At 35.1% G+C, this 27901-nt stretch overlaps 1 protein-coding gene across 2 annotated transcripts; it reads right to left on the minus strand.

Moving 5' to 3' along the window:
* Positions 1-1753: 1753 nt before the first annotated feature.
* LOC139513751 (galanin receptor type 1-like) lies at positions 1754-27845 on the minus strand. Of its 2 annotated transcripts, none has more exons than XM_071302533.1 (5): positions 27564-27845; positions 22485-22820; positions 8491-8626; positions 3707-3942; positions 1754-2214 (listed from the first exon to the last, which is right to left on the minus strand). In XM_071302533.1, the coding sequence occupies exons 1-5, from the start codon at positions 27564-27566 to the stop codon at positions 1786-1788; spliced, it is 1140 nt and encodes a 379-aa protein (XP_071158634.1). In that variant the 5' UTR covers positions 27567-27845; the 3' UTR covers positions 1754-1785. The 2 variants fall into 2 exon arrangements, with proteins under 2 accessions (XP_071158634.1, XP_071158633.1); XM_071302532.1 differs by lacking the exon at positions 27564-27845 and adding an exon at positions 25626-25711 and having other exon boundaries at positions 1771-2214.
* Positions 27846-27901: the final 56 nt, after the last annotated feature.

Genomic DNA, 27901 nt, shown 5'->3' on the forward strand with positions numbered 1-27901 from the left:
TACCGCAGTCCCACTAGGCCACTATCGCACTACGATCTGCGAAAAAAATGCAAATTTTGATGATCGTAGTACGATCGTGTAGATCGCAGTAAGGTCGTATCACGGGCGTGGTGAGGTCATAAAGATCGAGATGAGCGTGGCCAACTTTGAACATGTTCAAAACAATCGTGGTGCGGTCTTGGCGAAATCAGGTCGTAGTAGGAGCGTAGTGATAGCGCACTAAGATCGTGGTAAGATCGCAAAGGTCGGTGTACCATCGTAGCTAGAGCGTAGCGAAAGCGTGATTCTTTTCGGAGAGATTACGCAACGATCTCAAAGCGACGTTATTACGACCTCACTACGACCACCACGTTCTCACCGCGACCCAAATACGCTTCCACTACGACTATACCACGTTTACACCACGCTGTTCACGACCATAGTACGATTCTAGCACGCCCTTGCCGTCCTCGTCGCGTTCTTCTTTCGACCTGACTACGTTTATACTACGACCATAATTCTCATTGTTATTTTCACATAGAATATATAAAACATCTCCCTAGATTTTGTCTGTCTGTATGTAATTATCCATTTGCTCTAACGGATCAACCATGCCTATCGTTTTTATATAGATTAGACCGTTGGTTTTCCCGTTTAAATGGATTTACACTGGTAATTTTTTGGGCACTTTGTAGCTTGCTGTTCGGTGTGAGCCAAGGCTCCGTGTTGAACGCCTAACCTTGGCCTATAATGGACTTTTATAAATTATTACTTTGATGGAGAGTTGTCTCATAAGCACTCATACCACATCTTCCTATATATATTGACACACCTGTGTCATATCTCCTATCGTTCAATGCAATATCGTCATTTGAGCTATAGTGACCAGCAATAAGATTGTAATTTAGGTTGGATTGGTCGGTCCGACATCTCTGCTTGATCAGGATTCGCTACTTTGCTCCCTCTGCCTTTACATCAACCCCTACCACCACGCCCACATTCTCTAGTAGATTTTGGTGGCATGACTGTATTGTTTACGAGAAATCTACGCATTAATCAGAAATAGAAGGAATGGAACTGTATTGTTATGGAACTCGATGTTGACGTTATTGCTGAGAATGTAGAAAGGGACGACATCAAAAGTTCAATGAGGGATAAAAAACTTAATTTACTTAGTGGTTTTCACTGAACCCCCCTACCCCTCTTTTTAACTTAATTTGTAAAAATTGATTGACCAATATGGATATATGTAAATCAATCAAATAAATCAATGTCGAATAAACAAAACTTGCAGTAGTTTAATCCAACACCCCAAACTATTTGATTTAAGTTTTTGTTTTATCCTACATTGATCTTCTTATGTCGCCTCTAATATCGCGATATGAACGTAGTATAATCGTGGCAAGAACGTGTTATAATCGCAGTAGAAGCGTGGTAAGATCGTGTTGCAATCGGATAACTCGTGGTATGGTCGTAGTGAGAACGTGAAGAGCGTAGACAGATCTTGATAAGCGTAGTGAGGTTGCAGACTAAGCGCGGTGAGAACTTGGTATAATCGTAACGGGATCGTTGTAGAAGCGTAGTGAGGACGTAGTAGCATCGTAAAAGCAACACAAATTTTCATTTTCATGCCGCTCATAACACAACCTCACCACGATCTGAATTTATTTTCGATCGCGGTGAGCGTGGTGCGATCGTGGTCTAGTGGGACTGGGGTTTAAGATGTCAGTGATATTTAGACTTTCAATTTTTGCGAAATCTTCAATATTTCACATTGTCTGCACTAAATATTTATTATATGAGATTTTATACATTATTTTGTACCGTCTGTAGTTCTGTTTGACCCTCAATTGTAGGTCGTGTACCAACTGACTTGTCGATCATATTTTTATTGTTCTTCATCGGTTTTTCTTCCAATACACATTGACATAGTTTTGTAATTAAAGGTGATCTTTTGATAATCGCCTGTTTAAATCCCTCATTTACAAATGCGTAGACGAATGGATTGACACAAGAGTTAGCATAAGAGAGCGTGTGACCAAATAATTTGAAATAGTGCATTGCATCTGTTCTCGGGAAGTTAGGATCGAACTGTATCCAAAGTGCGATCAAATGTATGGGAAACCAGCACAAAGCAAACAAGAATACTACTATAGCCACCATTCTCGTTACTCGTTTTTTACGACGAAGTTGCCTTTCTTGTTTGTCATTTTTAATTGGTAGTGCAGCCTCGTTCTGAAATGATAAAAATCTTTGTATTGGCATAAACTTTATAACAACTTTGTGTATTTATCACCTTATATTAATATAACAAAACGATACACAAAGAGTGAGGCAGAAAAAAATTGAACTGTTGTATGTTATTTTAACAACCTATAAAGATGGGTCCCTCTTAGTTCAACTGAAAAAACTTATTCTTATGTTAAAGAGTGGAATTTGGTGACCGACTTGTCTGAAATTTCGACTATAACAATAATCTGTCAATCTGAGATTGAGAGTTAGCAAACCAAAATCTTGCAAAATTAACGTGTTGTTGTCTCATTTCTTCAAAGTTTTCATTAACGGCGAAATTTACTTTGCACTGATAATTAGCCAAGTTTATTTTTTGATTCGGATGAGGTAAACTTATGATAGGTGTTTCTCATGAAAACTACAATAGCTACCACCATTTTCAACATTTTGTGTATACAATTAGGTGAAGCCAAAGTTACTTATCGATTAGTTTGGTTCGTGGTATTCCTTAAGTTTTATTTGTAATAGAATTGGAACCGCTTGTATTTTACCAAGTTTATAAAAACTGACAGAAGCTGCCTTTCCTCCAAATAAGATTTTTGTATTCTTTCATCATGGGTCTATTAGTATTGATTTTAACCGATATTTGTGTCATGGTAAATTCACTGTCTAATCATTATTATATAATGGTATAATTTAGTTATATTTGTAATGTCAATTTAAGCGTTTTAACAATTGTGTGAAATTTCAAACCCTGAGGGGTCCATTATTTGGTGAATGTAAATGCTTTCCATTTCTCTGCTTACTTATTGCTATATGTATTCTACATTTGCATACATGTTTGTGTTATCATGATTTCGATGATTTACCAACTGATGGTCCAGGACATACCAACATGATTTAGAAATAATCAAAATAAATACAACTTAATGTTTTATGTTGATGCATTTCAATTGATTATTTTGTATTATTTCCTTCTTTTTTGATCTAAGATAATAATAATTAGTAGCACTGACTTTATCTTTTGAGAATATCAAATATAAGTCCAAGTAATTTTAATATAGTTAACTAAATGAAAGTTTATTATTTTGTAAAACACGTTTCATCAGAGAGAATATCACATTCCCGATTGAGACTTATCAGCCGACGGTTAACTTGTAATGATACCACCAGAAAACTTGCAGTCATCTTTTGCATTTGGTAAGGTGTATGCATACTTAGCAAGAAAAGCAAGTCGACAAATCAGGTCTCACCACATTCTGATTCCGAGCGATAATTACTTTTTTCTATCCGCTGTTTTGTTTTGATGTGAAGAATTATAATATTAGAAAAATTCTTTACAAAATCTTAATATGAGCCATTAAAATTGTATAGATAACGTTTTAGTTTGTTAGAAAGAAAATGTTGCATATCCCTTTTTTTATTTTCTTAGGATTTTTGCATTACTTTATGTTTCTTAAGTTACACCAAAACCTACGTACAACTCTTTTCTTACCTCGGGCTTTGCTCGTTTCATTTTATTTCCTTTCCACAGATGTTGCAAAATACAGCCATAACATATTGTTATAGCTGTCATTGGAATAAAAAATGTTGTCATGACAACTGCTAATGTAGTAGTCTTAATCCATTCTGGCCCGGGCCACTTGGGGACACAGTCTAAAATGCCCTCATTTCCTGGACGCTCGACTACTGTTGGAAACAGGAAGAATGGAAGTGATATGCTGATTGACACTAAAAATTTAAGCAAAAGGAAACTATTGTTATAAGAACTATGATCATGTACACAGAGATAAGTACTTTTTTCACTTCTGTATTGACCAAAGTATCCTTGCAACGGAAAGTCACTAATCAAATAGCAAAATCATAAACTCAAACACATCAAACGAATACATAACAGCTGTCATATATCTGACTTGGTAATACCTTTTTATATGTAGAAAATGGTGGATTAAAGTTGGGTTTATTTCTAGCTATACCTTTTTCTTGTATGACAGTACATAAGAATCAATAAATGAATTTATATTCTTTAAATTATAACTTTTTTGTTATGTCCAACTGTCCTAATTCCATTAAACGGGTCGTTATTATTGTTAACCTATTTTAATGATTTATCTCATCTGCAATCATATTACATATTTTCCTTTCATTCATTTTAATGTAAATATGATACTGTTATACGAGAAAAATAATATTCACGAAAATAAACAAAACTGCCTAAAAAATGAGGACACTTTTGCTACATTCCTACCAATACTTCTAAGCTAATGAATGGTGAAACTATTGCTACATACCTAACCATACATCAAAACAAATGAATAATGAAACTTTGGAAACATACGTGCTCATATACTTCAAGGCTTATGAATAATAAATATTTTGTCACACATCTAGTCATAATTCAAGGCTAATCACAAATTAAACTTTGACTAAATACCTTCTCATACTTCAAGTGTAATAAATAATGAAACTTTGGCTACAAACCAGCTTATACTTCAAGACTATATGGTAATTATACTTTTGTTACACAACTACCCATACTTTTATGCTAATGAATAATGAAAATTTTGGTTATATACCTGCTCAAATTTCAAGGTTAATGAAAGATGAAACATTTGATACATATCTGTCCATACTGCATGGCTTATAAATTATGCAATCTTGGCAACACACATTCCGTATTACCAAACTAATAAATCAAACCTTGGCTACATACCTTCCCATACTCCTGGCTAATAAATCAAATATTGGCTACATACCTTCCCAAACCCAAAGATTAATAAATGAAATATTGGACACACCCCTGTCCATACTTTAAGGCTAGTGAAGAATGAAAACCTTTTGCCACATACATGTACCTATCCATACCTTTAGTCTAATGAATGACGAAAATTTTGCTACGTACCTGCCCATACTCCTGGTTAATAAATCAAACCTTGGCTTCATACTTTCCCATACTCCTGGCTAATCATTCAAACCTTGGCTACATACCTTCCCACACTCCTGGTTAATAAATCAAACCTTGGCTACGTACCTTTCCATACTCCTGGTTAATAAAACAAACCTTGGCTACATACCTTTCCATACTCCTGGTTAATAAATCAAACCTTGGCTACATACCTTCCCATACTCCTGGTTAATAAATCAAACCTTGGCTACGTACCTTTCCATACTCCTGGCTAATCATACAAACATCGGCTACATACCTTTCCATACTCCTGGTTAATAAATCAAACCTTGGCTACATACCTTACCATTCTCCTTGCTAATAAAACAAACCTTGGCTACATACTTTTCCATACTCCTGGCTAATAAAACAAACCTTGGCTACGTACTTTTCCATACTCCTGGTTAATAAATCAAACCTTGGCTACGTACCTTTCCATACTCCTGGCTAATCATTCAAACCTCGGCTACATACCTTTCCATACTCCTGGTTAATAAATCAAACCTTGGCTACATACCTTTCCATTCTCCTTGCTAATAAAACAAACCTTGGCTACATACATTCCCATACTCCTGGTTAATAAATCAAACCTTGGCTACATACCTTCTTATACTCCTGGTTAATAAATCAAACCTTGGCTACATACCTTCCCATACTCCTGGTTAATAAATCAAACCTTGGCTACATACCTTCCCATACTCCTGGTTAATAAATCAAACCTTGGCTACATACCTTCCCATGCTCCTGGTTAATAAATCAAACCTTGGCTACATACCTTCCCATACTCCTGGTTAATAAATCAAACCGTGGCTACATACCTTCCCATACTCCTGGTTAATAAATCAAACCTTGGCTACATATCTTCCCATACTCCTGGTTAATAAATCAAACCTTGGCTACATACCTTCCCATACTCCTAGTTAATAAATCAAACCTTGGCTACATACCTTCCCATACTCCTGGTTAATAAATCAAACCTTGGCTACATACCTTTCCATTCTCCGTGCTAATAAAACAAACCTTGGCTACATACTTTTCCATACTCCTGGCTAATAAATCACACCTTGGCTACGTACCTTTCCATACTCCTGGTTAATAAATCAAACCTTGGCTACATACCTTCCCATACTCCTGGTTAATAAATCAAACCTTGGCTACGTACCTTTCCATACTCCTGGCTAATCATTCAAACCTCGGCTACATACCTTTCCATACTCCTGGTTAATAAATCAAACCTTGGCTACATACCTTTCCATTCTCCTTGCTAATAAAACAAACCTTGGCTACATACATTCCCATACTCCTGGTTAATAAATCAAACCTTGGCTACATACCTTCTTATACTCCTGGTTAATAAATCAAACCTTGGCTACATACCTTCCCATACTCCTGGTTAATAAATCAAACCTTGGCTACATACCTTCCCATACTCCTGGTTAATAAATCAAACCTTGGCTACATACCTTCCCATACTCCTGGTTAATAAATCAAACCTTGGCTACATACCTTCCCATACTCCTGGTTAATAAATCAAACCTTGGCTACATACCTTCCCATACTCCTGGTTAATAAATCAAACCTTGGCTACATATCTTCCCATACTCCTGGTTAATAAATCAAACCTTGGCTACATACCTTCCCATACTCCTAGTTAATAAATCAAACCTTGGCTACATACCTTCCCATACTCCTGGTTAATAAATCAAACCTTGGCTACATACCTTTCCATTCTCCGTGCTAATAAAACAAACCTTGGCTACATACTTTTCCATACTCCTGGCTAATAAATCACACCTTGGCTACGTACCTTTCCATACTCCTGGTTAATAAATCAAACCTTGGCTACATACCTTCCCATACTCCTGGTTAATAAATCAAACCTTGGCTACATACCTTTCCATTCTCCTTGCTAATAAAACAAACCTTGGCTACATACTTTTCCATACTCCTGGCTAATAAAACAAACCTTGGCTACGTACCTTTCCATACTCCTGGTTAATAAATCAAACATTGGCTACATACCTTCCCATACTCCTGGTTAATAAATCAAACCTTGGCTACATACCTTCCCATAGTCCTGGTTGATAAATCAAACCTTGGCTACATACCTTTCCATACTCCTGGTTAATAAATCAAACCTTGGCTACATACCTTTCCATACTCCTGGCTAATCATTCAAACCTTGGCTACATACCTTTCCATACTCCTGGTTAATAAATCAAACCTTGGCTACATACCTTTCAATACTCCTGGTTAATAAATCAAACCTTGGCTACGTACCTTTCCATACTCCTGGTTAATAAATCAAACCTTGGCTACATACCTTCCCATACTCCTGGTTAATACATCAAACCTTGGCTACATACCTTCCCATACCCCTGGTTAATAAATCAAACCTTGGCTACATACCTTTCCATACTCCTGGCTAAAAAATCAAACCTTGGCTACATACCTTCCCATACTCCTGACTAATTATTCAAACCTCGGCTACATACCTTCCCATACTCCTGGTTAATAAATCAAACCTTGGCTACATACCTTCCCATACTCCTGGTTAATAAATCAAACCTTGGCTTGATAACTTTCCATACTCCTGGTTAATAAATCAAACCTTCAAGTTGGCTACATACCTTTCCATACTTTTGGCTAATAAATCAAACCTTGGCTACGTACCTTTCCATATTCCTGGTTAATAAATCAAACCATGGCTACATACCTTCCCATACTCCTGGTTAATAAATCAAACCTTGGCTACATACCTTTCCATACTCCTGGTTAATAAATCAAACCTTGGCTACGTACCTTTCCATACTCCTGGTTAATAAATTAAACCTTGCCTACCTACCTTCTCATACTCCTGGTTAATAAATCAAACCTTGGCTACATACCTTTCCATACTCCTGGCTAATCATTCAAACCTCGGCTACATACCTTTCCATTCTCCTTGCTAATAAAACAAACCTTGGCTACATACTTTTCCATACTCCTGGCTAATAAAACAAACCTTGGCTACATAACTTTCCATACTCCTTGCTAATAAATCAAACCTTGGCTACATACCTTTCCATATTCCTGGCTAATAAAACAAACCTTTGTTACATACCTGTCCATACTCCTGTCTACTAAACCAAGTCTTGGCTACATTCATGTCCATACTCCTGGCTAATAAATCAAATATTGGCTACACACCTTCCCAAACCCAAAGATTAATAAATGAAATATTGGACACACCCCTGTCCATACTTTAAGGCTAGTGAAGAATGAAAACCTTTTGCCACATAAATGTACCTATCCATACCTTTAGTCTAATGAATGACGAAACTTTTGCTACGTACCTGCCCATACTCCTAGGCTAATAAATGATGAAACTTTAGCAGATCTCCAGTTCATAGATCGTATTGGATTGACTATCGCATGGTATCTATCTATTGTCATGGCCGATAATGTCAAACAAGTTGCATGTAAAGGCACCTGTAAAATGTTTTAAAGTACATCATAATCACAAAAATAACATGATTAAAAAAATATTCTTGAATGGCTTGCGTTATCAAATTTAGGTAAATATATAAATTACGACATGTGTATTCTACATGACGTCGAACTGATATTTTACACCATCAATAATTTTATGTTTATGACAGACACAGGTATGTCGTGATGGTATTCAATGGATTCTAAGAATTGCGGTGTTGTTGGTTTTTTTTTATCGCTAGTTCCTTTCACTTCTTCATGTAAAAGTGCAAAACAGAAACTTGAACAATCGGATATTAAGTTTCCCTTTTATGGGAGTTTGTGTTGTTTCTTATTTATTATTTAAAACTGTTGATGTACATGTTTTTTGGTTTTGTGAATCTTTGTTTACTCCTTGGTTTTGATAGTTATTGTCTTATATTGATAAGTTATTACACTCAATTTGATGACTACTTAGATGTTACAAATACCCATATTTTACTAATAGTGAAAGAATACACTAATGTGTTTTTTCTGAAGATGCTAAACTATAATGGAAAGAATTCATTCGTTGTCTGCAGCTTTAAATAAACAAATGAGTTATTATCATTTTATGTGCGAAAAAATGTAAAATCACAAAAATACTGAACTGCGAGAAAAATTAAAAATGGAAAGGTCTTATCAAATGACAAAATCAAATGATAAGTCACATAAAACGAATGGACAACACTTGTCATATTCCTGACTAGGTACAGGCATTTTTAAATGTAGAAAATTGTGGCTGGCTTGAACCTGTTGCATCAAATTCCATTATATTTTCAACAATGCGTGAACAAAACAGATATACAAGGTAAAAATTAAACTTAATGTTTTGAAATTATAAATATATATGCATGAACAAAATTGTGTCTCCTTTTGTTAACATCTTTATTTATTTTAAAAAGCTACTGTTTGTTATTTGTTGTCATCTGTAACTTCGCTATAATATTTGAACTTCTTCTGCCTGTACACAGGACAATTAATCTTGATTAGCCTTATGTTATAAAATGAACTCGAAATCAAATACTTCACTTATTTGATTCGATATAATTTCGACATCTTACTTAAAGTAATGTCACTAAGAAGCACAGAAGGATGAGAGTGAAACCATTAGGATTCCTTTTATGTTATATGTTCAAGAATGATATGTTTGATCGGATAGAAGTCTATTAGACGAAGTAGAAATAAATCCAACAAACCGATTTATCTTATTACACGTAATACTTAATAAATCAGAAGGGATTTGTGAGAGAAACAAATTAAAAAGTGAGCATTCACACAATTTATATAATTACAAAGTCCTATTTCTGTCGCAGTAGAATTGTCGTAGTAAGCGTGCACTGCAAATAATATTTCTTGGTTTTTATAAACATGTAAATGTAGAATACTTATCGTAGTAAATAATACGAAATATCTCTGCTGGAAAAAAACCATGCTGAATTGAAAAAGACGATCACAACATACAAATGTTGTTCTAAATACGATGCAAAAATAGTAAAATCTGTCAACTTTTATGTATGTAAAATTTTAAAAGAAAAGTGTCAAAAAATAGAAAAACACTAGCTACGAGATATATACAAAAACTTAAATAGGATTTTCATTTTGTTCAATCATTAATAAAAATGAAGTAGTGAACTAATTTTTGGTATTTAGCAGCCAGTATGGTTCATTTTTGTCAAAATAAGTTAAAAGTGCTATGATGAATTATTCACTAACAAAGAATAATTTGACCTCATTGAATTCGTATTAATTTGAACTTCAATGTAACCCCTTAGCCAGAGATGGATAACGCTTGAATTATCCGTGTAAAATAATTAAAGGAAAAGAATGTCAACATTGAAAGCGAAACAAATGTAAATCATTTGATTGACTGATTCGATTCACAAAAAAATCATTTTATACAGGAAAAAACGATGATAAACATATATTTTCAATCTATAATATGAAATTAAACAGACCTAGAAAATCTAATTACATGAGTTGTTAAATGAATTTATATCTATATCTATGTTCATATCGCTTATATGGTGATCGGAGTGGTTCGGTGGTCAACTTGATAGTTACTTAGATGGCGTCTAGACGAAAATACACACGAAACGAAGCTACATATTATTGAGCTCATGACATGAAAACTGTTTCTTGAAGGCAAACAACAGGGATAAATATTTTATATTGTTATAAATCCAATATGAGAATTTGAGTCAAATCGGTGAACATAAATTTGATAGCTAGTGTCCCTTTAACATAACAAAAGTATAACAGTAATAGCAAACATATAGGTAAGTTCTAAATCAGGGAAGTCCATCAAAACTGACAAATATAACGTTATAATTAGTTATCAAAGGTACCAGGGTTATAATTCAATACACAAGGCTCATCAGTGACGCTCAGGTCGAAATAGACTTTATCAAACAACGAAGCGAACATAAAACAATTGTCATATTCTTGATTTGGTACCTAATACATTCAGCGAAGATAATGGAGGGTTAAACCTGGTCTAATTAAAAAAGAATTAATGTAAGCAATAGATTTGATGGACATTTACAAAATAAAATATTTGGCTTGCATTACATGTTTTGAAATAACCACTAGAAAAAATTGTGTATAATCCTTTTATTTCCAAACCAAACATTTGCAATTTTTAATTTATATTTTTTCTCGTAAGCTACTGTCAAATTCACTGATGATATTTTGAAACTTAGAAGCCACCATGTTGACTTGCTTAATTTAGTAAATGTGCGAATAATGTAATAGGATAGGAAATAAAACTACCTAAAAACTGCATTAACTTTTTTGGATTCGAGCGTCACTGATGAGTCTTTTGTAGACGAAACGCGCGTCTGGCGTTTATACACAATTTAGTCCTGGTATCCATGATGAGTTTATTAATTGCACTATTATCTAAATTTGGAGGTTTAACGCATCGTGAAAATTTTTTCAATTTTAGCTTTTTCATTCGTATGGCGTCCTGTTTTAAGATGACGTTAATGCACCAGAAACATTTATTTGTACATTTTATACGAGATATAATGCATTCATTCCTTTTGTTATGCCTCACAATAAGAATAAAGGTTCTGTAGGTGTTTTTTTTAATTGCAATTTTTAACACAGCGAAATCGGTATAGCGTTTGCACATAGGTTACGATACATGAGGGTTTACGTGGGAGGTATATATTAACAACCCTTATTATGTATATATCGGTGTCTTTGCTATGTATACAAATATTGATACAAATCAAACGATTCACATCATTATAGAAAAGCTAGCTAAATATATGTGTTTTACAGTTCGATTATATGTACATAAAAGGGTTAGAAACCCAAATAGACATAAAAGGTAAAAGGAAGATAGTTGGGATTTAGCTGCTAAAACTGTGTTGGGATAATCACTGACATCAAACATAACAGATTAAAAGATTCCAACTAACAAAAACAAAAAATTAAAAAAACGCCATCAAATGTTTTTTTTTAAAGTTAATTGTAAATTTGACTAAGACACCAACAATTCTCTTATTTAAACTAGGCTGTTTCGCTCACCTGCAAATTAAACAATGGCTTATTTGTAGTAAACATCATAATGAAAGGGCTGTGGTAAGTTACATAAGCTAAACATGACGAGTACGGACTGCGACGAGAAAACCAGAGAGGCCAACCGGAAGCAAGTGGGTGTGCGGTTTAATCGTCCTCGTGTGAAAGACAGTTGCAGACGAGTGCCATAAAATATATTCCAGAGACTAAGAGAGTGTGATGATACTTAAACCTAGGACCTAAGCCTTGCCGATCACAGCATAATTGGTAAGTTAGCTTAAATATACATCAAATGGCGCTGCGAGCAGGGTTTAAGTATTGTGAAAAGCTTTTCAAAGGGATAGTTCAGAAAAAAATAGTTCGTTAGCGCGAAAACATGGTATCGACAGTTTAACAGGATATAACTGTGTTGAATTCATGAATAAAGAATAAATGTGATAAATTGTATGATGTTGCAACAACAGTGAGTAGTTTGTGTTAAATTTGATATTTTGAAAAATTTTGTCACGGAAAAAATAGTGTTCACCAAAAATCAGGCATACTAGCCACAGTATCCTATTATGAGACGTTTTTGGAAATAAATTTTTTTTTAGCCGTTAGTCAGAAAATTCGATTTTTTTGTTTCCATATCACCGTGAGAACGGTCAAATGGCCAAAAGTTATTTTTTTTTGGATAAACAAAACAGGTGTTCAGAGAACAATTTATTAAATGGGACTTTGATTTTTTTCCCTGAAATTTGGATAGTAAAGTGATATATTTTTTAAAGATTATAGGTAAATTATTATATTAGTGTATAAAGTTTTGCATAACAAATCCTGAGTGAATTTTGAGTGTGTTTAGTGAAAATAAAATTCATTAAACAAAATGTCTTATTTAGAACATGACATCAATATGGACAAAGTGTGTGTTAATTTTTGTGGTTATGATGAACTGTTGTTAATTCCGTCCGTTGGTCAGATTACCCCAGACCGTATTTCAGAATTGCGTAAACAAGGGATATAACACCAGAAATGTTAGTGACTATACCGCATATCAGAATGGCTGTTGTCCACCAATTCATTGACTACACCACTCTTTGTGGTGTTAAATTTGTGGACCATGTCGAGAATGATTTGGAGGATTTGCTGACAAGTGTTCCATCTTTTCCTGGGAGGAGCAAAATGATTATGGTGAAGAGGAGGAGACAAAATGTCCTAATTTGCAGACAATTATTGAAAAAAGTGAGTCCTGGAAACCTCCAAATACATTTAGTTTTCAATATCCACAAATGTAGCTGGGTCAAGAATCTCAAGAGAGGAAGATAAAATTTGATCTTGTGCAAAATCCCGTGACAGCGGGCAAAGTTCTGGATAGTGTACCAAAATCTGAACAAGTGGTTCCTAGAAGCTATTCAAGTCCAGTAGACATGCATAAAATTTAACCAACATTATCATTCCGACCAAAAGCAGTAAGCACAGGCATTGCGCCGAGAAAGCCTAAAGTGGGATAGTCAGTAAAGCGCCCTGTCGCACCCCCCACAGTTAATATCCTAGCCAAACACTTGCGCCATTACAGCAGCCAATATTTCAAGATCAGTTGTGACAAATAAGGCTTCTACTACACCATTGAAATCTCTCAAGTATGATGGCACAGACAAGGGAGATGATTGGGTATCTTTTTGGGACAAATTTGAAATGTATGCAGATGTGGCAGGATTAAGATAAACGGGCACATCTGTGTTGGGCAGTAACAGGAAATGCAGCAAGGATTTGCTTGGGGCGTGTTCGCCGTAATAAGGACATATCATATGTTGAACTGGTAAAATGTATGTAGAAGAGATTTAATTTGAGAAAATTAACAGAGACAGTAAGAATCCTGTTCCAAAGTGCACGACAATCCCCTGGAGAAGACGTAGACGATTGGGCAGAGCGTCTTTTGAGTTTGGCAGACAAAGCGTTTGGAGACTTGCCAGAAGAATTTGTCACATGTGAGGTTATCACGAAATTGTGCCATGGTACTGTGGATAAGCATACAGGAAGTGTAGCAGCATCTTTTAAAACAGTAGATGAGGCATTGGAAAGAATTAAGTGGCAACAATACAATGACAAAGCTTTGTTTGGACAGGATGTGCGTACCCGTAATGCACGGGAGATCCAAGAGCCAAAATGTGAAAATTTTGAGGATGATGCATTCTAAGTGAATAATGTGAAGATGGATTCTCAACAGCAATTAGTCCAGAGCGTTGATAAATTAACTGAGAATGTGGACCGTAATTTGAAGCACATTTAGTCAAATATTGGTAATGTTCAGAACGGTGTTGATAAAAACATCCAGGCTGTGCAAGCAGAAATGAAAGGGATGGAAAGAAAATAGAAAAATGAAATGGAAGCGATGAAGGATACCATCAATCGAATTAAGAAGACCCGAACAAGCGGTCAATGTAGGTCGCAGTACAGACCTCGCCAAAATCAAGGAACAGATAGATCGACATGGGAGTGCTACAATTGTCATGAGTTGGGACACATTGCAAAGTTTTGTCCAAAGTCTAATGAAACATCAAAAGAGGCATTAAACTCCAAGGGGTCGGTTGGTCCGTCCCGCACTGTTGAAAATCGCCAAAATGAAAATATCAATTTAAAAAAAACCACATTTAACGATGTTGACACCGAAAAAACATTTAACGATGTTAAGAGTGTAAAGACATTTAACGATGTTCAAAGTGATAAAACATTTAACTATGTTCACACAGATAAAACAACATTTAACTATGTTGACACCGATACAACAGTGTGTGAAAAACCAGTAGTTTGTGAGGAAGAAAGTGTTGGAAATAAAGTTGACAATGTTTTTGAAAATAATTCAGTGGAAATAAACTCATCATAGATACCAGGACTAAATTTTGTATATACGCCAGACGCGTGTTTCGTCTACAAAAGACTCATCAGTGATGTTCGAATCCAAAAAAGCTTAAAAGGGCCAAATAAAGTACGAAGTTGAAGAGCATTGAGGACCAAAATTCCTAAAAGTCCCTCCCCCAAAAGGAATAAACGTTGGTAATCAGGTGGATATCAGTGAGACAAGTACAGTGACTGATGGCTCCGAGAGGATAATCACAACCATGCAGTTGGGTAATTCATCTCTTTTGAGATTGAGCTTAGATTTAGAAGATACACCGTTGGTGGGGGCTGTATACACCGCTGCGTAAGTGACCATTATTTTGTATTACTCGAGAAGAAACCAACAATTTGAGAGAGACAGTTATGCATGCTGCCGGCCGGGGCATGAAATGAAGACCTTAGTATTGGGTCCAGTGAAATTGAGGATTGGTACAAAACTTCATGAAACAGATGTGTATGTGGCGCCAATAGATGATGCCATGTTGTTAGGTTTGAACTTCATGATGGCGTATGGTGTAACGGTTGACCTAGAAAAGCTCACATTCAATATAGGAGAAATGTTAGAAATGTTCCCTGGACCGAAAAGAAGTATACCTGTTGTATCCAAAGTAGTAATTGGAAAAAGGACTGTAGTTCCGCCACATTCAGTTGTGCGTGTGCAGGCGAAGAAAGAAAACTAACTTGAACGGTTATATAATTGAACCATGTGAAAAACGTTTGCCAATTTTGTTTCCAAGATGTCTTTATAACCATCAGGATAAACCTAGTATCTGTTTGGTTAACGTTAGTGACAGATACTAAACACTCAAGAAAAATTCTGTAATTGCAAAAGCGGAAGTGGTTAAAGAAATTGAACCCTGTGTGTCAACTAATCAAGTCACAGAAGTTAGTGAAGGAGGGCAAGTTGAGTTATCGCCTGAAATAAGACACTTATTAGATTGCTCTAGTGTGAATTTATCAGAAGATGAAAAACAGCAGTTAGAAGTGCTATTGTCAGAATACACCGACATATTTTCAAAGGATGAATTTGACATTGGAACATTCAGAGGAATAGAACATGGTATTGACACGGAACAAGCACTACCAATCAAACAACGAATGCGAAGAACACCATTACAATTTGTGGAAGAAGAAAAACAACAATTAGCGAAAATGTTAGAGTCTGGGGTGATTGAACCAAGTATGTCTGAATGGGCGGCAGCGCCAGTTTTGAATAGAAAATCAGACGGGAAGGTGCGCTACGCGATTGATTACCGGAAACTCAACTCTGTAACGAAAACAGATGTTTATCCGTTACCATTAATTGAGGAATGTCTGGATACACTTGCCGGAAATGAGTGGTTTTCGAAGTTAGACGCTAACAACGCGTATTTGCAGGGAAAAATGGCAAAAGAAGATCAAGCGAAGACCCCCTTCATAACAAAATACGGACTTTTTCAGTTTGCGCGAATGAGTTTTGGACTTTGCAATGCACCATACACGTATGCACGTGCTATGGATTTGGTATTGCGGGGTCTTATTTGGCAAATTGTACGTTATTCTTGTCATGGGGAGAAATGTCAGTGATCAAATCCAAAATCTAAGGGCTGTGTTTGAACGCTTCCGTGAGTACGGAATAACGTTGAAACCGAAGAAATGTGATTTGTGCAAAAGGGAAGCAAGTTTTTAGGCCGAGCAGTCAACAAACAGGGTATGGCAATTGGTGGGGAATAAGTAGAAGTGATAAAAAAACTGAAGAATACCAAGTTACACGAAAGAAGTAGAGCAGTTTCTCGGCTTTGTCAATTACCATCGGAATTTTATAAAGAGCTACTCTAAAATAGCTAAACCATTGACAGAGATTTCAGGAAAGAAACCGTTTAGATCGGACCAAAGTCAACAGGAGGCTTTTGACGTACTGAAAAGTGCGGTACCGACCACACAAGTATTAACGTTACCAAATTCAATTGACCAGTTCATTTTGGATACGGATGCCTCTGACATTGTCATAGATGCTGAGTTATAGCAAGTGCAAGATGGTAAGGAACGTTTTGTGGCCTATGGAAGCTTCACTTTGTCACCAGCTCAGCGTAGATATTGCACCATACGCAAAGGATTGCTGGCAGTAGTTCGATTCACGCAATATTTCAGGGGTTTTAAGGCAATACCAATTTGATACTACACTGGCTACAAAAAGAGGAAGAACCACCAGATAATATAGTGTACATGGCAGGACCAGCAGCCAAGAAATACTTAGTCAATGAAGAACAATTCTTTTTAGATAAGGCAGTACTTTTCAATACTAGTAGGTCAAAGAGTGATCAGGTTATATTAGTTGTTCCAAATGCATATATTCAGGCGGTATTGAGTCTAAATCATGACCTTCCAATAACTGGACATCAAGGTATAGACAGAACAACAGGTAGAGTTAAAAAGAAATTATATTGGTACAAATGGGAGACATGATAAAAGAGTATGTTAGGACCTGTAATGTCTGCAATAAGAACAAAAAGCCAAAGAGAAAAGCAAGATGTCCATGGACCCAGTATCAGGCAGGAGCACCCATGGAGCGAGTCAATATAGACTTCTTATGACCGTTACCTGAAGCAACAAGGGGAAATACGAATATATTGGTTATGGTAGACCAGTTTACTAAATGGGTAGAAATTATACCTTTACCATCACAAACAGTTGAAGAAACAGCAAAAGCAGCTGTGAATGAGTTTTTCACACGTTTTGGGTGTTCATTCTCTATCCACAGCGATCAAGGGAGAAATTGTATAACCGGACTCAGATGGACATTATAAGATTTTTTGTGAACAAATTACAAAAAGATTGGGATGAATATCTACCACAACTTGCTAGTGCTATTTGATCATCAGATAACAGAATGACAGGAATGACTCCTAATAAAATGATGCTTGGAAGGGAAATAAACATGCCAATATATTTAGTTTTTCGACCACCAACAGAAGAGAGTGATGAAAGCGAGAAGGCATATGTCAGTTGTTTGATTAAAGCGACAAGACAAGCGCATGGAATCGCACGTCAAAAACTAAAACTTTCGCAGGAATATATGAAAAGGGACTATGATATCAAGATGAGAAAAAATGAATATTTTCCAGGTGACTTAGTGTATATCTTAGATACTGCAAGTCTCAAAAGACGGAGTAAGAAACTTGACCCTCCATGGAAAGGGCAGGGCATAATAGTTGAGAAAATTACGTCATATGTTTAAAGAGTTAAACTAGAGAAGTCAGTTTTCGTGATGAATTATGACCGAATGAAAATGTGCAATGATCGAAATATTCCGGCTTGGCTGAAAAGAGCGAAAATCAGTTACGGGATGGCGAAAATATTGTAGTAGATAATGGAGAAATTTATTGCATTTGTAGAAAAGGGGACCAGGGTGCGTTCATGATACAGTGCGACCTTTGCGACGACTGGTATCATTGGACTTGTGTAAATGTCACTCCAGAAGTGACCGAGATTTTTGCGACGTATCACTGTCCGAAATGTCAAACACCGAATGACATATAATGGCCCGTGCAAAGTGATAGTGTATATAGGAGTTATAATTATTGTATTCTTTATATTTCAGGATTTATCCAGTTTTGACTGTGTTGACATTGACATTTTATTGACATTTTTCCATAAATGTGTGTGCGTTTGCGTTTTTTTATTTTGCGTTGTTGTAAATATATATATATGCGGATAGTTTGATTTAGTAATAAGTGCTTTGCCGTGTAGACGGTTACATATTGCACTCGAGGGAAGTGGTAATTTTTAGTATGGACAGTTATAAGTCGGAAATGGGTTTTGAGGACATTTCAAGTTTGGAAGACACATCATGAGATGCAGAGAGCATCGGGACAGATTATGTGGCGGATATTGATGAGTTTGAGGATAATCCTCATTTTGGCTATGATGAGACCACTGGGGACATTGTGGTGAACGAACAGATTCCCAAGTCAGACTTACCATCTAAATTACCAACATTGACGTACGAACAAATCATTCAAAAGGAGCGTACATACATTGTTAAGGAAGACTTGACCAATATTAGAAATTTACTGTCTCAGTGTGAGAATATTGAGTCATCAGAATCTGAAACAACAGAACCTCGTTGGTTTCCAAAGATTGCAGATAATATGAAAGTAAGAAGAACATTCAAGCTTGATGCGATTGAAAGTGATAGCGACTGGGATGACAGCTCGAGGGATGATAATAACAACTCGGTATATGAAGAAATATCAGAAGGTAGTTTGCATTTGCAACAAGTTGAAGAAAAGAAGAATGATCCTCGTAACTCACCATGTCCATTTGAGGGATGCGAAATTGTGGGAAGAAAACTCAAGTTTCATGTGCAGCATATCCACCTGCCGCGCATCATGTGGGACAATCCATAGTCACCAGTGAGGCAAGAAAGATTGGCAGAGGGCCATCAACTGAGGGGTAATGTGCTACAGTATCTAAGTGAGTGTCTGACTGGACACAGTTCTATGACTGAGCTTATAAGATGGGCAAATAACAACATTTCCAGAATGATACCTAAAAGAAGTGACAACCTGTCTAATGCAAGGATCCAGATGGAAGGGCTTTGTGAGAAGCTAAAATGGCGCAAACCAGACTGGTATGCTCTTCGGCCAATAGTGTCGCCTTGTGTATTAGCTCATTGGAGATACCAGGTTTTGTTCAGCTAGTATATGCTGAATGAACAGCTATCAGCATATATGAGTTTTGGGTTATAGTTCATGAATAATATTGACAACTTGGAAAAATCGCCACTGAAATATGCCAACACATACTCACTCATTGCTCGAGTACTTGCCTTGAGAGAGTAAATAGTTCACATGTATAGGACAATACAATGTGCGGAATTATTTTTATTTGCCTTGAGACCGTGTTATAGTATGTGAAGTATGATGTTTATGAAATATTGAGTTTAGGGACAATCAAGCAACTTAATGGATATTCAGTGACTAATAAAAAATGTGTACAGTGATTTAAAGTGAATCGTATTCGTTAAGTGATGTAAGTCTGTGAAATGTACCTGTTTACACGGGCCCCCCGTTTTCACAGCTGACAAAGTTAACGCTAATTAATCCATGCTCAGTGCGAAAGGAGCAAAGGACGAAATGTATATATGTTTTGTTAAGTATAACGTTGAAATGCAAAAATGTTAGGTATTTGGCACGGGAAAAGCAAATTTCTTTGCGTTGAAATTTTTTTTATCCGTTTCTGTTAAATGTGATAAGTAGAAGACTAAGTTTATTTCTAGGAGAAAGTTCTAGTGCTCATAGTGTTCGTATAGAAAGTCTGTAAAAAAAAGAAGCTGCAGTGACGTCCCTTCGTCTTTTAAAAGGGGGCAGGGTGTGGTAAGGTTGAGTAAACTAGACATGACGAGTACGGACTGGGACGAGAGAACCAGAGAGGGTAACTGGAAGCAAGTGTGTGTGCGGTGTAATCGTCCTCGTGTGAAAGACAGTTGCAGACGAGTGCCATAGAATATATTCCAGAGACAAAGAGAGTGTGATAATATTTAAACCTAGGACCTAAGCCTTGCCGATCACAGCATAATTGGTAAGCTAGCTTAAATATACATCAGGGCTATAACTTTAATAGGGAGTCGACTGACGATTTTGATAATACTGACTTATTTGTAGATCAAATAGAAGTTTCTTTGTAACTATAATGGTTTACAATTTTTTTTATCTTTTTTTTTTTTTTTTTTTTTTTTTAAAGATTTGACATTCAAGGGTTATATCCTGTAAAAATTCGTCTGACAGCTTTGACCCATACGAAGATCGGGTAACTTGCAACAACCTCAACATTTCTAACCCTGTAATATTTACTCTTTACCTTGAACGAGGGAAGTTGATTTAACAAACTTCGTATGAAACTAACATAAAGTTCAATAGTAGTGCACCTTTTGTAACTTTGTAAACTACATTTGTCATATATGACATGAAAATGAAACAACAAAGGCCATTTTTAAACAAAAACATAACAACAAATGCTAGCGCAATAACACAGTGACGACTGCATAGTAAACAGATATCATATTCCGCTTCATTTTCTACATTGATAGAATGACTACTACTTCAGCAGAGTTGTTGATTATTGAGAACATATTATCGTAAAGGTAATAGGACTGTCACAACAGTTTATTAATTTTTACTTGATGATTTGTAATGTATGTCGTCAATGCTTTACGACAATACAAAATCCGTTTTTGGTTTAACAACTTTTATGTTTGTACATTTGTTTGACCTTAAGTGACGACTCTGTATGATACAAAACGAAATCTTTGATTTATTTTCCGTTAACAGAAAAGAAAAACGATCAAAGGAACTCTTCAGATGATATAAATAACTTGATAATAGAATTACAATGTAATCAGAGGTAAATTATCAAAAGTAACAACTAAAAGGGAATCAATATAACGATGGAGAAAGATAGGAAGCCCGGAGTTCACATAAAACAGTCTTGTCACGCACCCATCCAGAGGGGGAAAATTTTCCTGGCTTTACTTTTGTCATTTGTGTACCAAAGCAAGAGAAGGACGTCAACTTAAGAGCCGTGATTAGGTGTACGGGTATACTATATATTCTATGTTTGTAAGAATACCTGCAATGTGTATATTTACAATATACAATTATGGCCGGCTGAGGAGTTGTCAACACGAGTAAGTTATTCCCTCGGACTAAAGCCCTCGTGGAATATCCCTTACTCGAGTTGACAATTTTTGATAACCTGCGACTCAATGGGCCTTAATTGTTCTATTATACCGAACAAAAAATTTCAATTAAAAGTAAAATATTGCAACAGATTGTTAAAACATTTTCGTTAGAAAACTATTTTGTGTCTATTGACATTTCGCGTTGTATACTATGTCAAACAAAGATAGACTTTTTCTGTAATATATAGATGGCCCTGAAAAGGGCCGTTTAATACAGAAATAAATAATAACCGTAATATTTTTTCTATCTATTCGGAATAATTTCAAAAGAGGGGGACATACTTTTGAATCAACAAACTATAACATAATACGGTTAGTAGTGCCCAGTCTAAATCTGCAACACGAATATCAACGATTTAGTAAGCAACATATACTCCATGACTGGACAGGTGCTAACATGATATCCTCAGTTCTGTGGAAAGTATTCAATCCTTCCGAAAACATCCCCGCACTATACATTTCTTAAAAACACCTATATTATAACATATTTGCTACGGTCATTGTTTTAGTTTTTTCATATTTAAAAAACAAAAATTGCTTACAATTGTGTACATATATAAGTTTGGGGAAAAGGATCAATAGCACTACATGTCTTTTCGTTTGATATACCAAAAAAGATCATCATTTAAAAAGTTCAAGGGCGTTCAACCTAAAACGGGTTTTCCAGAAAAACCTAAGTTTATTGATTGATATTTGTAACTATAAATGTCTTACGTATATCATATAAGTTGACAGTTTGCAGACCGCATCTCCTAGAATCCAGGTAGGTATAACTATGTGAACCAATGTTGCAGGTACCACAAATATAATAAACATCAAATCAGCGAAGGCAAGGTTAATGACGTATACGTTGGTTACAGACCGTTCGCCGAATCGAAACAATATATAAAGTACAAGGCCGTTACCAATGGCACCTGTAACTATGATCAGACTCCAAACTGAGCTGACCAATACCACGGCTTCAATTGGTAACGGTTGTTGTATTTTGGAGTCATTTCCAGTTGTCATTAAAATGCTGCTTATATTCTCTGTAACAGTTTCCATATTGACCTAAAAAATAAAATAAAGATAACCTATTCAGATATGATTGAAACAAAGGTATATAGTAACACTTAAGCAACGTCACTCTCGGTTTTCCTGCTCTTTTTTTTTAATTGTTTAGTGTTTTATGTACGTTTTCTTACTCTAATGACAGAGATAATTGGGGGATGGGGTACACTGTCCACAGTTCGAGATCTCATTATAAGTTGTCGTATGTCTTGTCGTTATTGTTTCCGTTTTATTTTAGAATCGTGCACTTGAGGCAAAACTATGATTTTATCTGTCAAGTTATTGTTTACTGACTGTACGTTGCCCTTTTAAGGTCTTTTTGTTCATCGTCGCAAGCTTACAACTAACAAAGACATTCCGCATGTCTTTTCTTAAGCCACAAGACTTGCTGGTGAGAGCTAATTTATCCTCTAAACCCGATTTTATCTTTGATTTTCATTGTTTTCATGGTCCAAACCAATGATGCACTCTTTCTTAGCCATTTGTTTTATGTCATACGGTTTCCTCTGGTGATGCCTGATAAATTTGCAATGTATTTACAAGAATTGAACATCATTACAGTATTGTTGAATTTCTTTTTTATTAATAGATTTCAAGAAATATAATTTTGAAAGGTGTGTGTGTTTTGTGTACATTGAAAGGTATTATATTGGACATATGTAAACGTATAGGCAATCATTACTTTTCATGTGAAGTTGAATTTTTATGAATGATGTTATGAAGTGTGATCGATACTGAAAACGAAAATATGAACAACGGCATTTGAAAGCTTGATAAGTATCTATCGATGGTGTTTTCAATTAAGAAGAAAACATAAAAATAAAGTGATTGAATTGAATTTTCTCTCAAATGATAACCTCTCCAATTGAGCATACAAGGAATGTTATATCTTTTGTCCTATCATTTCTATACAATTTGACAAAGCAGTTTATTAGGAAACTAACGTCAGAATGATACTCATGTCAGATCTACGTGGGCTGCAATGTCTTGCAACATATGTGCTCCTCTTTTGTATCAATTGCGTTGACTAAAATAGTTATGTGTAATGACAAATATATATGTATACATATTATGTTTGGAAAAAACAAACCACATGCTTTCAGACATTTTACATGATTTATTTCATAGACTCATTCGTTTTACATGTTTTATTTCATACTATTAGACGTTTAACATGTTTATATTCCTGTGGTTTAAGACATTTTACATGTTTATTGCATGCGCTCAGTCGTTTTTCCATTTTTAATTCAAATTTAAAAAAAAAATGGGCGAGAGATACCAGAGGGACAGTCAAACTCATTGATCGAAAATAAAGTAACAATGCCATGGCTAAAAAAGAGAAAGACAAACAGACAAATAGTACACAAGACACAACATAGAAACTGAAGACTATGCAACAAGAACCTAACCAAAAACTGGGGGTGATCTCATATGTGTTTGAAGGGTACGCAGATCCTGCTCCACATGTAACACCTTTCATATTGCTCGTGTTATTACAAACCCGGTAAATAGTCTAATTCGGTAGGTCACATTTGTGAAATGGGAACGGGATTGACGTTACGACATAAGGAACATATCCGATATCATCTGTGAAACGGATATTCCATAACTGTCAACCAAACTCGTGATGGCGTCTGTAAAATGTACGAATAAACTCATCATATAAACCAGGATGAACATTTTATATTAACGCCAGACGTGCGTTTCGTCTACATAAGACTCATCAGTGAAGCTCGAATAAAAAAATGTTTAAAAGGCCAAATAAAGTACGGAGAGATGATTTAAACTTCCCCATTTGGAACTCTTTGTTAAATAGCGTCCTAGTGAGCAGTAAACCTCTATCAAGGAAATCATAATAGGAAATACAGGACATGGAGTATTGTATCAATTGTGAGATATATACTCCGTATGCAGGCGCTGCTGGTATGATGCTACATAGAAATGGAAGGTTCACAATAGGGAGGCTAAAATTCTGTTTTTTGTCCTTTGACGTTTAACAGTTTTTATGTTATGTTCCCGAACGTTTTATCGGTTTTATCTCGTGTCCTCGAACATTTTTATAGTGTGTTTGATGATCTCAAACGTTGAACAGGTCATTTACAACCTATGGTTAAGAGAATTATAATTATGCTTATAGGACTAATACGGTACAGGCATTTTCTTATGTAGAAAATGGTAGATTAAACCTTGATTTATAGCTAGCTGAACCTGTCACTTGTATGACAGTCGCATAAAACTCTAATATATTAATAACGATGTGAGATCAAAAAGAACATACATATTAGTTAGTTAGAAATGTCAAAAATAGGGGTGCAACAGTGTTAACATTGTGTTGTAATATAAAAACTATACGAATCAACAAATATGACAACTATGAAACCAAAAGACATATTGACAAAACCCATCAGTAAAAACGAAAGATGAATACAAAAATTTACAATAGCACTTTAACGCAAAGATAACATGTACAAGTACCGAGCCAATTCAAATGGATATTACCGAAAATAGACTGAACATTAAAAGTAATAGTTTATAATCACGCCTTATTCAAATGAAAACATCGTCAGTACCTAGAATCTATGCTTCATAATCATCGTTAATACAGGGTCTCGGTATCCATGAACCCTTTTTAGAAAAAAAACGAGACGTTTTGAATTTTCCTGGGAGCGTATTTTACATTTTTTTGTAACTTTTAACTTTCACATTTCTACAAATTGAGATAATTTCTACTAAGGTGACAATTTGAAGCAGATCAAGCTATCAATTGAAACCAAATAAAATAATCGAAATCTTTTGAACACCTACAGAACGAACGGCATCAGGTGTGTTGATCGGGTAAACTTTTCAAAGTCTCATATTAAATATTGCTTAAGCACCATGTTGATCGAAAGGCAACTAGTTGAAAGATAAGAGTGTGGTTTGTATGTCTTTATCAAGATAAAATGTGACTAGCTTCTACTTCTACCATGATAACACTATAGACTTCAGCTCCTATCCGTCCGTCCACTTTAACGTTACGTGTGTTCTCTTTAATTTCAACCTTCTTAATTTATTAGAATGTGTATTTAAAGAATAAAGATATGTTATCGTCATTTTTGGTTAGATATTACATTCTGTTTCACTCCTTTTATAGTTTAAAAAACAGTTAGGTATAAAGTTGCGAATAAAAAATGACGAATACTTTAATTGCTAAATACATATGACATATATCGCTCAATTACTCAACGGGGAATTATATATTAAGGGATATGTTTTATGTCGTATTTGTACACATAATACATGTGTTTATTTTACCAGGTTTGAGACCTTTTTAATAACTCGGCACACTGATGTGTACATTAATTTTCATATATATTTATATTTAAGAACAACGACCACTTTAAACAAATTACGTTGGCGAATATCAACTGTATCATGAATGCCAAAATTAATATTAAATCTGTTAACAGAGGAATTGTCTAGACTGGGTTTGAAGTCAAAGTGAAATATGGGAAATTTAACCAAAACTGACGTTGCTATGAAAATAACGCATACATAAGATATCGTGATTTCATGATGTACAATAAAATATGCTTTAAAGTGGTTTTAATACAAACAAATGATAGCCCTAAATGGACCTATTCCATAAATTTCTTTTCGTTATAAGGCTTAACGAATACCGTTATGCGTAGTAATTTGCACTGGTGGTTTCACCCGTGCATACCTAAGCGGGAATTAAATCATTCGACGGTTTGCATTCAATCAGTCTACACGTTTAATTCAATTGCTGTTAAGGTCTGTTTGACTTTATTTTGTTTTGTTTTTGTTTAAAAAAAAAAAAAAAAAAAAAAAAAAAAAAAAACACTTTCTATAGGTACTGTCTTCCACACGTATGTTAAGTTTATTCTTATAGAATTGTACAATTCAATAGATGCACATGTATACTGTCCAAAGTTACAGTATTTAACCAATTTCTCTTTTCATTCATTTAAATGTAGTTGCGAATTGTAGATTGTTCAGGCTGTTGATCATACTTCTAGTGAAGAGAATGTGATAAGGACTGTTTTTTGGCGTAACACCTGCAATTCTAATTTTTTTCCCCACATGTTATTATGTTCCGAATGTATTATTAAAAGACGGGATGCTGCAAACCTACATCCCATAGTATATTTGTGTTTTGTGTTATTAAGCCTTGTATAGAAAAAAAAATGCTTTATGTTCGGTTGAACCCGTGAAAAAGAACATAATTTTGATTAAAGTAATCTAATAGCTTATTACCTCTCGGTCTTATTTTAAAACACATCTTATGTAAACATATAATGATTTCTTTTCTTTGCACGGATTTTCATTCAAACGAATTTAAGACAGAAAGAAACTTAGAGATAGCTGCTATAAGTATATTTTGCCTTAATTTTACAAAGATGGCGTGTATGTTTTTTGGTAAAATTCTACAGTTACCAAGTTGTAATTTGTTTTATAAGTCGAGGCTTCTCTAGAGGTAGTTTGATGACAACATGTCATATATTCCTGGATGATAGCGTTCGTTCACCTCCCTAACATTATATTTATAAACGAAGCCTTTTCAAACAATACGTTTTCTAATTAAGTATATCTTAATGATTTCTAATGACAAATCTTTTATACCAAAAATAACGTTATAAAACAGTTCATTTTTTACTCAAATTATATCTAAAATAAAAATAAAAAAAGAAACATAGTATTGCTTTTGAAATAGATCTTTCATTGAGTTAATGAATTGCTTACCATGTACAAATATGTCTTTCTTCCGTTAACACTAAAAAAATTAACTATCACACTTCCTCAACTTTTCCTCACACAAGAAAAGGAATAACTATCCCACTGCATCAACTTGAAAATTTGAGATCCGTCAATGAATGTATCTAAAATCTAAAATCAGTGTTCACATCGACAGTCATGAATGTAAGTATCATCCAATGCTTATCTAATCGATATATTGGTTTGATATATATTTACTACAGACTTGTCCCTAGTCCTCTGCAGTCTGTAGAAGACAAACTTGAAGTGAACAGCAGAAGCAGTTTACATAACGATTTACCAGAAACTACAAATGCTTTTTGATT

This window comes from Mytilus edulis, chromosome 2 (genome assembly GCF_963676685.1).
Source record: "Mytilus edulis chromosome 2, xbMytEdul2.2, whole genome shotgun sequence".
NCBI lineage: Eukaryota > Metazoa > Mollusca > Bivalvia > Mytilida > Mytilidae > Mytilus > Mytilus edulis.

Bases quoted from the DNA above. Each gene is read 5' to 3' on its own strand.
- LOC139513751 (XM_071302533.1), bottom strand. The intron at 8,627-22,484 runs GTAAGACATTTA...AACATTTTACAG, and splicing joins TGTCAACTTATATGATATAC to GTGCCTTTACATGCAACTTG. The intron at 3,943-8,490 runs GTACGTAGCAAA...TTAAATTTTTAG, and splicing joins TAGCCTAGGAGTATGGGCAG to TGTCAATCAGCATATCACTT.